Consider the following 12,564-nt stretch of genomic DNA (forward strand, 5'->3'; position numbering starts at 1 on the left):
CTTGAGACAATGTTTACTCAAATTAGTTATTTTGTTGTATCGAAATTGTTATTGAGAATTGTCAAATTGCTTTCATATGCTAGCAAAATGTATAAAATAACTTAAATATCCAAATTAATTGGAATTAAAATCTGGTTTAGTCATCACCTCTCCTCAGATTGTGCTCTCTCTCTCGACTCTTTCCACGGCTGCCGCTGCGACTCCTGCTGCGACTGTAGCTCCTCCCCCGTAAACTCCCGCACCGCCGCTCATGTCGCTCCCGATACAATTCTCCACTCTTCGCATGACGGTCCAATTCCCGCCACTTACGATCGTCTCTCCTGCGGTCATCTCTAGCCCTGAGGTGATAGAATGGCACCGGAGGTGCATTTTACCAGAATTTGAATAAGAAGTGAATTAAACTACTGTGAACTTGCCTACAAACAGACACAATTATAGGATTCCTGGAGAGTTTAAAATGTCAAAATAAAAGCGTGAGGGTTTAAAAAGAGCACGATTTAAATATCTTACTGCTGTATTTCCAATTAGTTCCACGCTATAACGTAAATATACTCTAAACTGAATATGCAAAAAAACATCACCGGAAGAGAAAAAGTGGTATCGGTGCATCCCTACCTATATCATATGATAATCTATGAATACAGAAACAGTATAATAAGTTTGCAGCTGTCGGAGACCAACCTTGATTCATTGAAGTCTGAACGATTCCTTAATGGGCTTCTTCTTCTTCTGTTATCTCGATCATCTTCAACAAGACTAGCCTGAAAAACATAAAAGCTACTTTTCAGTGGCCCCAAAAAGTACTTGGACAGTGAAACTAACATTTGCATAGCAAATTATTCAATGTCAAATTGTCAAATAATGGTATTGCTTTGGTCTAGGAACATGGCGAATGAAGGAGGACACAGAGTTCAATAAAAATGACATTTCTTACACTAGTTTAAATCCAATGATTTTTGGGTTGGGTAAATAAAATTGACTTAACAACTAAATGTGATATGGCTAAATCCTTGTTGAAAAAGATGTATTGCTGTTAAGCCTGTACACCTGCTCTGTATTTAATAGCAGTTATCTTCTTTTAAGCAAATTACACTGCAGTTTTAAAATTATAAACATGTTGCGCACTACGCAATATCATGATTTGTATTTTAATCCGATTAATTGTTCAGCCCTAAAGAAAGTCATATGATTTTACCTCTTCCTTCTCCTCGATCTTCTGCAATAAAGGGGTTTTGGTCTCCTCTTTATCAGGTGTATTTCCCAAAAAATGTTTGGTGGTCAGACATTCAAAGAGTTTATCCACAAACCCCGTAGTCTCTGTGAAAGTGAAAAGTGTAAAACAATTAATAATTTCAGCAAACATCGTGAAATGAATGAAAATCAAACTTCTACACAGTTAATTTAGTAATTTATTCAATGTTTTGCTGTTCATTACTTTACACTGTTCTTAAACATTACACTGCAACCTTTCGCCAAGAAGCTAAAGTTTTACAGTTACCAATGCCATTATAAAAATACACTATTTGAAGTATTGTCACCCCAGGTTAATTGATTCCATTAATTAAAATGTTAGACAATAGGTGGGTCACTGAGAAAATCAAGTACTATTAGTTCTCGCTAACCTGATCTTAATATGGTGGCCATATTGTAAGGAGATACCACCCTTATGTAGAACAAAACAGCTTTTTCTAGGCTACTCAAAGTGTAAATAAAGTGTAAATTATGTATCCCAAAACATGTCAAAAGTATGATTAATTTCTTCAAGTTTAAAATATATTACTGTCAAAAAATTAATTTTCCTTGATATTTAGACATATAAGAGGTAACTGTATTATTAAAACATCCTGTCAATTTCAGAATTCAAAACTTCTTCCCCAGTCTAAAAAGAGCATTTATAGTTACCACCCTGCTTAAATGTCTTGTTTTGAAATCTGTCTGTTCATGATGTCATGAAACATGGCTCATTTGTATTTACACATCCTTCAACATGCATCTCCTCACCCATGGCCCTGGCCATTAGCGCACAGTTCGAGAGAGAGCAGTACAGACAGGCCTAGTGTGGCTAAATATTCCTGAACACCAAAGGGATACATGGCAGCGGTCAGAGTCTGTGTAGTTCATGTTTATTTACATCTGGCCTATTTTGAATTATTTTGTATATAAACATGAACTACACAGACTCTGACCGCTGCCATGTATCTCACCACTTTTAAATGACACAGTGCCAAGTTACAACTCTGAAAGTGAGATGCCATTCTTTTTCACTCAGCTGATGCCTCAATGTTTGGGGCATCATTCACATCAACCCCATCACAAAGTAAACAGTTTCATTCATGAATATTTCAAATGTCATGACTGTTTGATAGTTAATAGTGCTGATGTGCTTGAGTGAACAGTTTAACATATTCGGATACGCATTGTGTAAATCCTGTCTTTTAGTTTTATAATGCTGAGGGACTTGTGTTCATTCTCTTCCGATTGATTTTGCTGAATTTGAGGGGCTGCATGATGACAATCAGAACAGTGGCCGTTTATGTTGAAGTTTTAGAGGCCAAAACTGAGCGTTTCAGACAGAAGGCCAAAAACAGGGAGGAATATGATCATACATTACTAAATTATGACTGTTTTGGTGCATAGAAATTATAACATTATCAATGGACCTCGAGGAAGATTATAAAAAATAGCACTTCATGACCCCTTTAAAAATAATCACACATGAAAAGTCTTTATGGCTATTCTGTGTCAAATCAACCAAATTTCAGAAACTTCAAGGGATTTTTTTTTTTTTTCATACTTTTTCTGAAGTTAAACATTAATGTTAATGAAAGCCAAAATAGTAAACACCATGGATCAACATTTACAGAGTAACCCATTATTTTGCAGAGGGGTTGGGGCGGTCAAAATAACAATTTAAGTCTATGTTCTACAGGTCAAAAAGATAATCTTAGAAAGGAAACACAGAGATATGCAAATCTAGAACTAAAAGCAGTTGACATTATGTGCCTCTAACTCCAGAAGTATTAAAGATATCTTAATATCCTTTTAGATTCTGGTTCTAAACTAACTTTCCTTTTAGTATCTTCATTCCAGACATATGGGCTCACAATGTGGCTCCATCTAAAAATTGTTACATTTTACAAATTTTCACATGTTGAAAATTAAATGAGTGTCACATGGTATGAAGCTTGTATTGTAACTAGAAATGCACCTTTATTTATTCACATTAAAACAATGACAAAATCCCAAAAATACACTATTATTAAAGGAAAAGTTCACTCAAAAATAATAATAATCTCATAATTTACTAACCCTTATGCCTTATATCTCACTCACTTTCCTTTTCCACTAAACACAAAGATATTTTAATTGAGAAATTATGTCTGTTTGTCCATTTAATGCAAGTGAATGGTGAACAAACTTTGAAGTTCCAAAAAGCACATAAGGGCAGCACAAAAGTAATCCATAAGACTCCGGTGGGTTAATCCATCTTCTTAGGCGATCCAATTAGTTTCGGGTGAGAACATACCACAAACACAATCTTCACAATAAATCTTGACATAAGCAGCCTCCTTGGAGATCATGATTTCAAGCTCGATTACACTTCCTGGCATCATCTAGTGCTCTGCATGCGTCAAGCACTAGGAAGTGTACTCGAGCTTGAAATCATGATTGTGCCTATTGAGACTGTAAAGGAAAGATGTACAGTGAAAAGGAGTTACATTTTTGTCTGTTCTCACCCAAAACCACATAGATCGTACATAGATGGATTAAACCACCGGAGTCTTATGGATTACCTTTATGCTGACTTTGTGCTTTTTGGAGATTTGGTCACCAATCACTTGCACTTTATGGAAAAACAGACTTCTCCATTAAAATATCTTCGTCTTCCATGGATGAAAATAAACTCATACGAGTTTGAGATGGCATAAGGTTGAGTAAATGATTAGAGAATGATAATTTTTGGGTGAACTGTAACTTTAAGAATAAGTGACATGTGGCTCTTCAGTAGACCTCCAGTTGCCACATAGTGACCATTTAAGGACATAACACATAACATTTCTCAAGTGTGAACTGCATGCCAATACCTTTCTGGAGGAAAACATCCAACTGATCTGCGCACAATGCTCTCAGTTCTTTCTCTGGTTTGTCCTTCTTTACTAAAGCCACAACATAGTTTGCCAGTGCAGATGGGTCAGCATCACATCTGCAAAAGATCACATTTGAATGAATGTGTGGAGCCACAGACATGCAAAAGACATGAATGATGGGTGTAGATTAGTCCAGAGGTCCTGTTTAAACAACAATACGTCTCTGTAATGTTTAGTAGCAGCTTTACAATGATGCACTGTGCAAGATGCATGAGAAGTTATAGGGAGTGCAACAAACATATTCTGATTTCAAAAATAAAGTGTCCCCCTCTCTTGATCCTACCCCGAAAACTTTATGGTTACATGCCAAGACGCCAAATCTAAATTAACGTGTGTCCTGACCCTGTTTGGCCCAGTCTGTGAAAACTATCAGGCTGTTTTGATGGCCAACCACTCAGACCCCTAGCTTAGCTTCCTGTTACATGACATCTAATTGGGTATTTAGTTGATTTATTAAACAAATAGATTTATAGATTAACACAACACAATTTAACTCATAATCATAGTTAACCCGATCTAATGTCGTTGTATGTAAACGGTTTGAACCCCAGCTAACGAGTTAGCAGGTTAGCAGCGCAGGTTTTAATGTCACTCAGTTCAACACTTACATGGGCTCAAGAAGTTTAGCCAGCCAGGATTTCAAAGCGTCAACATTTTCTATAATCATCCTGACGCGAAAGTGATTAATACTGATAAACGGCTGGGTGTTTATGCAAGACTTCTACTCGCATCGTTTACTGGGCCTGTTGTAGTCACTGGCACGTCGGACGGGTTGCTTGCTTTGCTTGGAGGTTCATGGCAACGTCACGCGGCAACGTCACAAGGGCAACTGCGGCGACCAATCACAGAGCTGCTTGAATACCGTACCATGTAACGAATTAAGTGTGAAAGCTTTGAAGTAGTTTACTTTGGGCAGAGCTTTTTTCCATCATAATACACTACTTTAAGGGACAAAACCTTGTTTTATTTTTTTTATTTCGAGAGTTAAACAAGCTAGCAAACACAGAACGTTCTAACGTTTTAGGAACGTTCTCTTTAGGTTATATTTTTATAACAATAACCTAACGTTCCCAGAACGTTGCATGGAGGTTTTTGGATGACAAATATTTTTTTATAATTTCATGATCATATTTATTTTTTTCATAATAATCTGCACGCTTGTACAATTTTAAAGTTAACGGTCATTATGGACCGACTCATTTGACATATATAGATATCCTCAGCAAGTGATTACTTTTAGACAGGGGCGTAGATTACAATGGGGGGGTTAACCCGCACAATAATCAAAACAGGCAAGTACATTCCTCATTTTAACAACCCTAGATTGTGTTGACGCAGTAAAAAAAGATGGAGCAGTAGTGTGACTAAGCACATAACTGGTAATCTGATAATCAGAAGGACGCTGGTTCAAGGCCCACAGCCACCACCATTGTGTCCTTGAGCAAGGCACTTAACTCCAGGTTGCTCCGGGGGGGGATTGTCCCTGTAATAAGTGCACTGTAAGTCGCTTTGGATAAAAGCGTCTGCCAAATGCATAAATGTAAATGTAAATGTAAAATGCATCAAAAAGAATGTACTATGAGTATTCAGATGATGCACTTTTTCAATTATCAAAATGGAGTGTGGAGACTTTATGCATTCAGTCGCTAAGACCCATTCCATCTGTCACATCACATTGTACAGATATTGTAAAGCCGCAAAGATCTAAGAGAGGAGGGTTCAAGTGAAAAGCCCCATGTAGGCTATCGTAGTAGTCAGAAAGTCTTCAGTGAGGCACAGGAGGAACTCTTGACAGAGTATTTGACGGAAGCAGCTGATCTGTTCTATGGGTTAACCCCTCGAGAAGTAACAATGAGAGAGGCATAATTAAAAAATGGTGCACTCATATGTTTAAGGAAAATATTTCACTCCACAATTATTATCCCCATTATGAAGAGCTTTTCAGCAACAATTATTGGGGCTTGTTTATTACTTATTGCTCCAAGGGGTCATACAACATTCATGGAGATACCATGTTTACTGGTCACTTGCTTTTAAGTGAGGAAGTCTGCATACCAGTTGGCAGTGGACAATAACTGTAAACACCCCTAGTCATGGGTGGAGAAATCCATGGCAGGAACTGACTGGTTTTCAGGCTTCATGAAACGCCACCCAAATCTGTCCATCAGAACTGCAGCCAACTAGTTTGTCATGAGCCACAAGTTTCAATCATCCAAATGTGGAGAGATTCTTCAAGAAGCTTGGAGGTGTGATTGAGAAGAACAGCTTTACTGGAAATTATATTTGAAATGTGGATGAGATGGGTATCACAACTGTCCAGACTCCTGACCGTGTAATTGCATGGTGTTAAGCAAGTTGGTGCAATGACATCAGGTCGGTCCTGAGAGGAAGGTGCTACTGTTGTTGGACAACCACAGTTCTCATCTTTCAGTTAAGGCAGTCACTTTCTGCAAATAAAATGGGATAGTGCTCCTTTCTTTCCCATCCCACTGTTCTCATAAGCTACAGCCCCTTGATCGTAGCGTCTATGGTCCATTCAAGAAGTTAATCAACACAGCCAGTGATGCATGGATGAGAATCAATCCTACAAAAATAATGACAATCTATGACATCCCAAGCCTGGTCAGGATTGCATTCCCCAATGCTGCTAAGCCAAGTAACGTACAAGCTGGTTTTAGATGTACAGGCATCTGGCCTTTCAATCCAGACATTTTCCAGGAGTGTGACAATGCACCATCACAGGTCACAGATTGCCCTGAACCATCTGCCTCTCTGGCCTCCATCTCAGCTGAGCAGCCAGCCCAAACCTCAGCTGTGGCAGCCCAAGCCTTTTTCCCAGTTGACCAGGCAGGTCAAGCCTTTTCTTAGACTCAGCCAGACCTCTCAACTCAAGCTGCTCAAAAAGGTTTCAGTCCTTCTGCTCTCCGTCCATTTCCCAAAGCAGGACCAATGAAGATTGCCAGTGGGAAGAGAAAGAAGAGGCAATCAGAAATTCTGACAGATACACCTGTGAAACAGGTACTTGAAGAGGAAGCAAAGAAGAGGACCATTAAAAAAAAAGTTTAAAAAATGAATAAACCTGCATCTGGAAAGGGTCAAAAGAAGAAAGCAAAGCAAACAAGCAAAGGGCTCAAGCCCAATGATCAAGAAGATTCTGAAACCTCAGATGATGAGAATTTCTGCATTATGTGCATGGGACACTTTGCAAAGTCGAGGCCAAAAGAAATGTGGGTCAAGTGTGTAAACTGTCAGTTCTGGGCCCACAAAGCCTGCACTCCAGGGGCAGCCATCTACATTTGCCACAATTGTGACAGTAATTGAACCTGTGACACATGAACATTCAGGAATACAGTCCACACACACAAACACACAAACGCACACTCAAACAAACACACACAGAAATAGTTTTTCAGATAATGTTAAGTTTTGAAAAAATAAGAGATTTTTTGTTCACTTTAAATTGTTCAGATAATTCAAAACAATGTCTTCTTTATTCTTCATTAAAGTTCTTGTATAAATATATTCTTGTATAGTGTGGATCTTATTTTAGCAAATTAGCTCTCATTGTTACATCCATCCCCAGCTAGTGTCACAACTTACCCCAGTTGTGGGGCATGTTGTAACAACGGAACTCTTTGTATTTGACACTAACTCACATAATCTATGATTGTGTAATAGATGTCCAAGTGAGTTATATTTTTAGAAGACAGATATGGGTAATATGTATCATAATTTGAGAGACCTAGCACAAACAACCACCGAGTTACTGATGCTCAAACTAAAGGTGTTAACTTCATCCCCGGTCTCACCCTACTATAAATTAAGTCTTTCATTTTCAGATGTGAAACTACACAGGCTTTCAGATCTGAAAGAGATTTAGGGTAAAAAGTGTAAAGAACGGTCTTACATTTTGTTAATATGTTTCTCACCCACACCTATATCACTTCAGAGAACATGGATTTAAAGTCATATGCATTACTTTTCTGTTACCTGTATGTGATTTTTGGAGTTTCAAAGTTCACTTTGTTCACCATTCACTTGCAGTGTAAGGACCAACAGAGCTGAAATATTCTTCTATAAAACTTTGTGTTCAGCAGAAGAAATGAAGTCCTACAAATGGTATGAGGGTGGGTAAATGATGAGAAATTGATGAGTTTTTGGGTGAACTATCCATAACTATCTTCTTTGAAAATTAATACACTACATGGGTGAGTGCATAGTGTATAGTGCGTCATATGGGACACAGCTCCGACTGCCGAATGTGCTTACTAAAAGAAAACTACATTACCCAAAGAGCACAGCGCGTCTTCCGGCGGCGTTTCTTGACGGTGTCATCAGCCGAGTGTGGTGCGTGCGTGGATCTACTCCACTCTTCAGGAATTCCTGCTAAAGTTGCGATTATATCAGAATGACGGTAAATCTTACCTTCATTAATTTAATTTAAATTTTTTGCAAAGTCACTTATTTTACTGCACTGCTAGTTTCATTGGACCAAGTCATAAAAATAATTAAAGTGGATGTGTAGCAGCATGGGTTATCTTTAGCTGCTAGCTTCATGAATGTGTAGCTACTTTCGTAGTCATACTGGTCTTATTACCCTTTTTTACTTGGTCCTCAACAGAGAGTCAGAGCAAATCTGATCTACACTGAACAAACTCGTATTCTTTTGTAAACTGGAGTAAATGTGAGTAAGTGTCAGGGTGACATGAGCAGAGAGGAGACAGCTGTCAATCACTGCTGCTGATGTGTCCTCTTTTATTGCTTGTATGATTACTGGTACTAAGGCATTGTTTAGCAAATAAACCAGCACATTTTTTAGTATCACTTTTCAATAAGTTTAACTAATTAGTAAATAACAAAAATATAATGCTCAACAGATTACTAGTTATGTACATGAAAATATGAATGTATATTGATCAGTGTCATCACATTTCTAACTATTTTTAAATATACTTCAATTTAAACATGTCTGTAAAGAATTGAATATAATATTGGTATGAAATGTAATGTAATGTAGTAATATTTTACAACCACAATGTTAAATATTTTAAATATATTTAATGAACTAGTATTTCTTGGTCAAAACAATGGTTTGATATTTTTGTATGCTTGCGTTTAAATATTTTCTGTTTCATGATTTGTTTACTGTTTAAATTTAGCTGAAATAAAAGGTTCCACGGTGACAACTTACCCCATCACAAAAGGCCCATAATAATGACTTGTATTACTGAAAGTTATTATAAAGTGAAACTGATAGTATTCATATTCTTCAGAGAGTTGCACTTCTCTTTTTGTAGTCTTTCTATATGGACATTTTGTTTAAAAGACTGATTATTCTTGTTTAATAATTTCCTCTGGTGTTATATGTCATCTCAGGAGCGTAAAGGAACAGCAAAGCTTGACTTTTTGAAAAAGATCGAGGAGGAGGTCCGGCAGAAATGGGAGAAGGGGAACGTTTTTGAGAATGATGCTCCAACCACCATTGGGGAAAGTTCAAAGTGAGTCTGTATTCATGTATTGAAGAATTCTTCCTGATTGCTTCTGATTATTTTCATGCCTAATTATTTATTATTCTCCATCTATCTAGTAAGAACAAGTACTTTGTTACATTTCCCTACCCGTACATGAATGGGAGACTGCATCTTGGACACACATTCTGCCTGTCTAAGTGTGAGGTGAGTCTTTCTAGGTTTTTCTACAAAAGGAAATGAATACAGATGATTCTCATGAAACTGTGACGAAGAAATCTGGGTATTATTTCAATCCAAAATGAAAAGGAAAAAAAAAAATTTGAATAATACTTGGCTTAAAAGAATGCTTCTACAGGAGCCCCTTAGAGGACAGGGCAGGAATATTTGTTCTGAAATAGTTTTTCATTCCCTTGCAATAATGTACTAATATATTTTTTCTAACCACGTGGGGGCTTGTGAGTGTTTCGTACTGTTGCAGAGCACTTCAAAATTATTAAGCCATATTGGACATTTTTGACAAACTATCACTAAAGATCAAATGTTGATGATGATGAAATAGTGTTGATGAAATATGACAATGTTTACTTTTAATAGTTTACATTGTAATACGTTGTAGATTATTGTAGGAGTGTTTATTTTATTTCCCTTATATGTTTAAATGAGCAGATAGAAGCAGGTAAGTGCAAGCATTACAAAATAAAAGTCTCCGGTGTATTTCAGCCTTTAAAGTTATGTGCTATGTGTCAAATATTTTTATTTATTTATTATTATAATTTTTTTTATTGGTTATTGTTATATGTGTTGCACCATAAACTGCATCTGGAATTGAATTCAATTTGGACTCTTGTAGACTAGTCTCTGTCTGGCCCTTCCCATCACTGGAAGGAAAGACTAAGAACATTTAATATAGGCTACCAGTTTTTAAAACTATTGGCAGATTAATTGCTGTTCAACACATTATCATATCAGCAAAATCCAATACTGGTAGACCTCCAGTGAGCAGCAGTTCTGTGGATGGAAATGCATTGTTGATGAGAGAGTTCAACAGAGAATGGCCAGAATGGTTTGACCTGACAAAGTCTACAGTAACTCAGATAACCGCTCTGTACAATTCTAGTGAGCAGAGTATCATCTCAGAATGCTAATCATGAGATGCGGGTTGGTGCTGTTTTAGCAGCACGAGGGGGACCTACACAATATTAGGCTGGTGGTTTTAATATTGTGGCTGATCGGTGTATGTGGAAAACATTTTGGTATGGGGATATGGAATTAATTTATTATATTCTGACTTAAGTGTTAAATTTGATTTTAGAAACTCTGCATCAACCCTGGTTATTAGCAGAAACGCAGACGTGGACGGTATTGTGTGGGAACGCAAAACTATGTTAGAAAAAAAAAATCCCGCTCTGTATGATTTAAAAGGGGATATTTAAGATTTTTGTTTTTTTTGCATTTTCATATTATGTGCTTGAGTAATGTCACAATGCAAAAAATCTTAAAGGTCCTCCTAAATAGGCTTAATATTCTTGAAACAAAATATCATTTCACCCATACAGTATCTTATATTTTAACTTCTGTGTGTCAAGTCAATTTTATTTGTATAGCGCCTTTCACAACACACATCGTTTCAAAGCAGCTTTACAGAAGATCATACATTAACAGAAGATAAAACTGTAATGTGTCTGTCGATGAATCATCATTGTGTAGTTTGATAAAATATGATTGTTAATCGTGTATAAAAATAAGTAATTAAATTATAATTATATTAATAACCCGAGTGAGCAAGCTGTAGGCGACTGTGGCAAGGAACACAAAACTCCATAAGATGTTGATTAATGGAGAAAATTAACCTAGGGAGAAACCAGACTCACTGTGGGGGCCAGTTCCCCTCTGGCAAACATCATGAATATAATGTCAATATTACTTATGTATAGTTAAAGTCATGGTTTAAAATGATTAAGTAAGTGTTAAGAGTCAGTGTTTAAACATCGATTTAGTTTGAACTGTAAGATTACTGACCAATGTCTTTGTATTGCAGTTTGCAGTGGGTTTCCAGCGGCTGAAAGGAAAACAATGTCTTTTTCCATTTGGACTGCACTGTACTGGAATGCCCATCAAAGTAAGTCATTTAAACTCCTCCCATACAATGAGTCGTGCACAATCAGATCCATACATGATATACTGCAGCAATAGTGAGTTAGTATGTCATTCCAAAAATATCCATAAATGTTTTGTGCCATGTGTAACAGGCATGTGCAGACAAGCTGAAGAGAGAGATAGAGCTGTACGGTTACCCACCCCAGTTCCCTGAGGAATATGAGGAGGAGGAGGAAGAGAAGCAAAAGACCACTGATGAATTCATCATCAAGGACAAGTCAAAGGGCAAGAAGGTACAACTGCACTTTACAGCTACATTCTGGGCACCTGTTTAAGATATGAGCTAAACTTGATTGTGAAGATCAAGGCATGCAACTGAAAGGTTGTAGGTTTGACCTCCCACCTCTCTTCCTCCTGTCTTGAATCTCACGCAACTAATAGAGTAAAGCAGTGGCAAAGACTGGCAGCTCCAAGTTCCAGTGGGATATCATGAGATCTCTGGGGCTATGTGACGATGAGATCGTGAAGTTTGCTGAAGCAGAACATTGGCTGGATTATTTCCCTCCTCTTGCAATAGAAGACCTGAAGAAAATGGGCCTGAAGGTACAAGTGAAAGCTCACTAGAACTGTTTCTATTATAACCAATTCTGGTTAGAATGACTTGACATTATTAGAGTCTTGTTTCATGAATGTTGTAGGTTGATTGGCGTCGCTCCTTCATCACGACTGATGTAAACCCCTATTATGACTCCTTTGTAAGGTGGCAATACATCACTCTGAAAGAGAGAAAAAAGATCAAGTTTGGCAAGAGGTATGTCTTTTGATTAAACCATTTTAATTGGAGAATT

General features: G+C 37.3%; 2 protein-coding genes across 4 annotated transcripts in view; one reads left to right on the forward strand and one right to left on the reverse strand.

Annotated features, from left to right (window-relative positions):
• The window catches only part of LOC127627594 (RNA-binding protein 27-like), a 30,324-nt gene extending 25,403 nt beyond the window's left edge, over positions 1–4,921 (reverse strand). For both annotated transcript variants that reach the window (XM_052104031.1, XM_052104030.1), the window contains exons 1-5: positions 4,757–4,921; positions 4,086–4,204; positions 1,196–1,317; positions 682–761; positions 148–338 (exon numbers count right to left, since the gene is read on the reverse strand). In XM_052104031.1, coding sequence (XP_051959991.1) covers positions 148–338; positions 682–761; positions 1,196–1,317; positions 4,086–4,204; positions 4,757–4,815 — 571 coding nt within the window. In that variant the 5' untranslated portion in view covers positions 4,816–4,921. The remainder of the gene's footprint in view (positions 1–147; positions 339–681; positions 762–1,195; positions 1,318–4,085; positions 4,205–4,756) is intronic.
• Positions 4,922–8,464: 3,543 nt separating this feature from the next.
• Positions 8,465–12,564, forward strand: part of LOC127628111 (leucine--tRNA ligase, cytoplasmic-like) — a 36,032-nt gene continuing 31,932 nt past the window's right edge. For both annotated transcript variants that reach the window (XM_052104799.1, XM_052104800.1), the window contains exons 1-7: positions 8,465–8,562; positions 9,525–9,646; positions 9,736–9,823; positions 11,658–11,738; positions 11,869–12,009; positions 12,158–12,319; positions 12,415–12,527. In XM_052104799.1, coding sequence (XP_051960759.1) covers positions 8,557–8,562; positions 9,525–9,646; positions 9,736–9,823; positions 11,658–11,738; positions 11,869–12,009; positions 12,158–12,319; positions 12,415–12,527 — 713 coding nt within the window. In that variant the 5' untranslated portion in view covers positions 8,465–8,556. The remainder of the gene's footprint in view (positions 8,563–9,524; positions 9,647–9,735; positions 9,824–11,657; positions 11,739–11,868; positions 12,010–12,157; positions 12,320–12,414; positions 12,528–12,564) is intronic.

The sequence above is a fragment of the Xyrauchen texanus genome, chromosome 34 (genome assembly GCF_025860055.1).
Source record: "Xyrauchen texanus isolate HMW12.3.18 chromosome 34, RBS_HiC_50CHRs, whole genome shotgun sequence".
NCBI lineage: Eukaryota > Metazoa > Chordata > Actinopteri > Cypriniformes > Catostomidae > Xyrauchen > Xyrauchen texanus.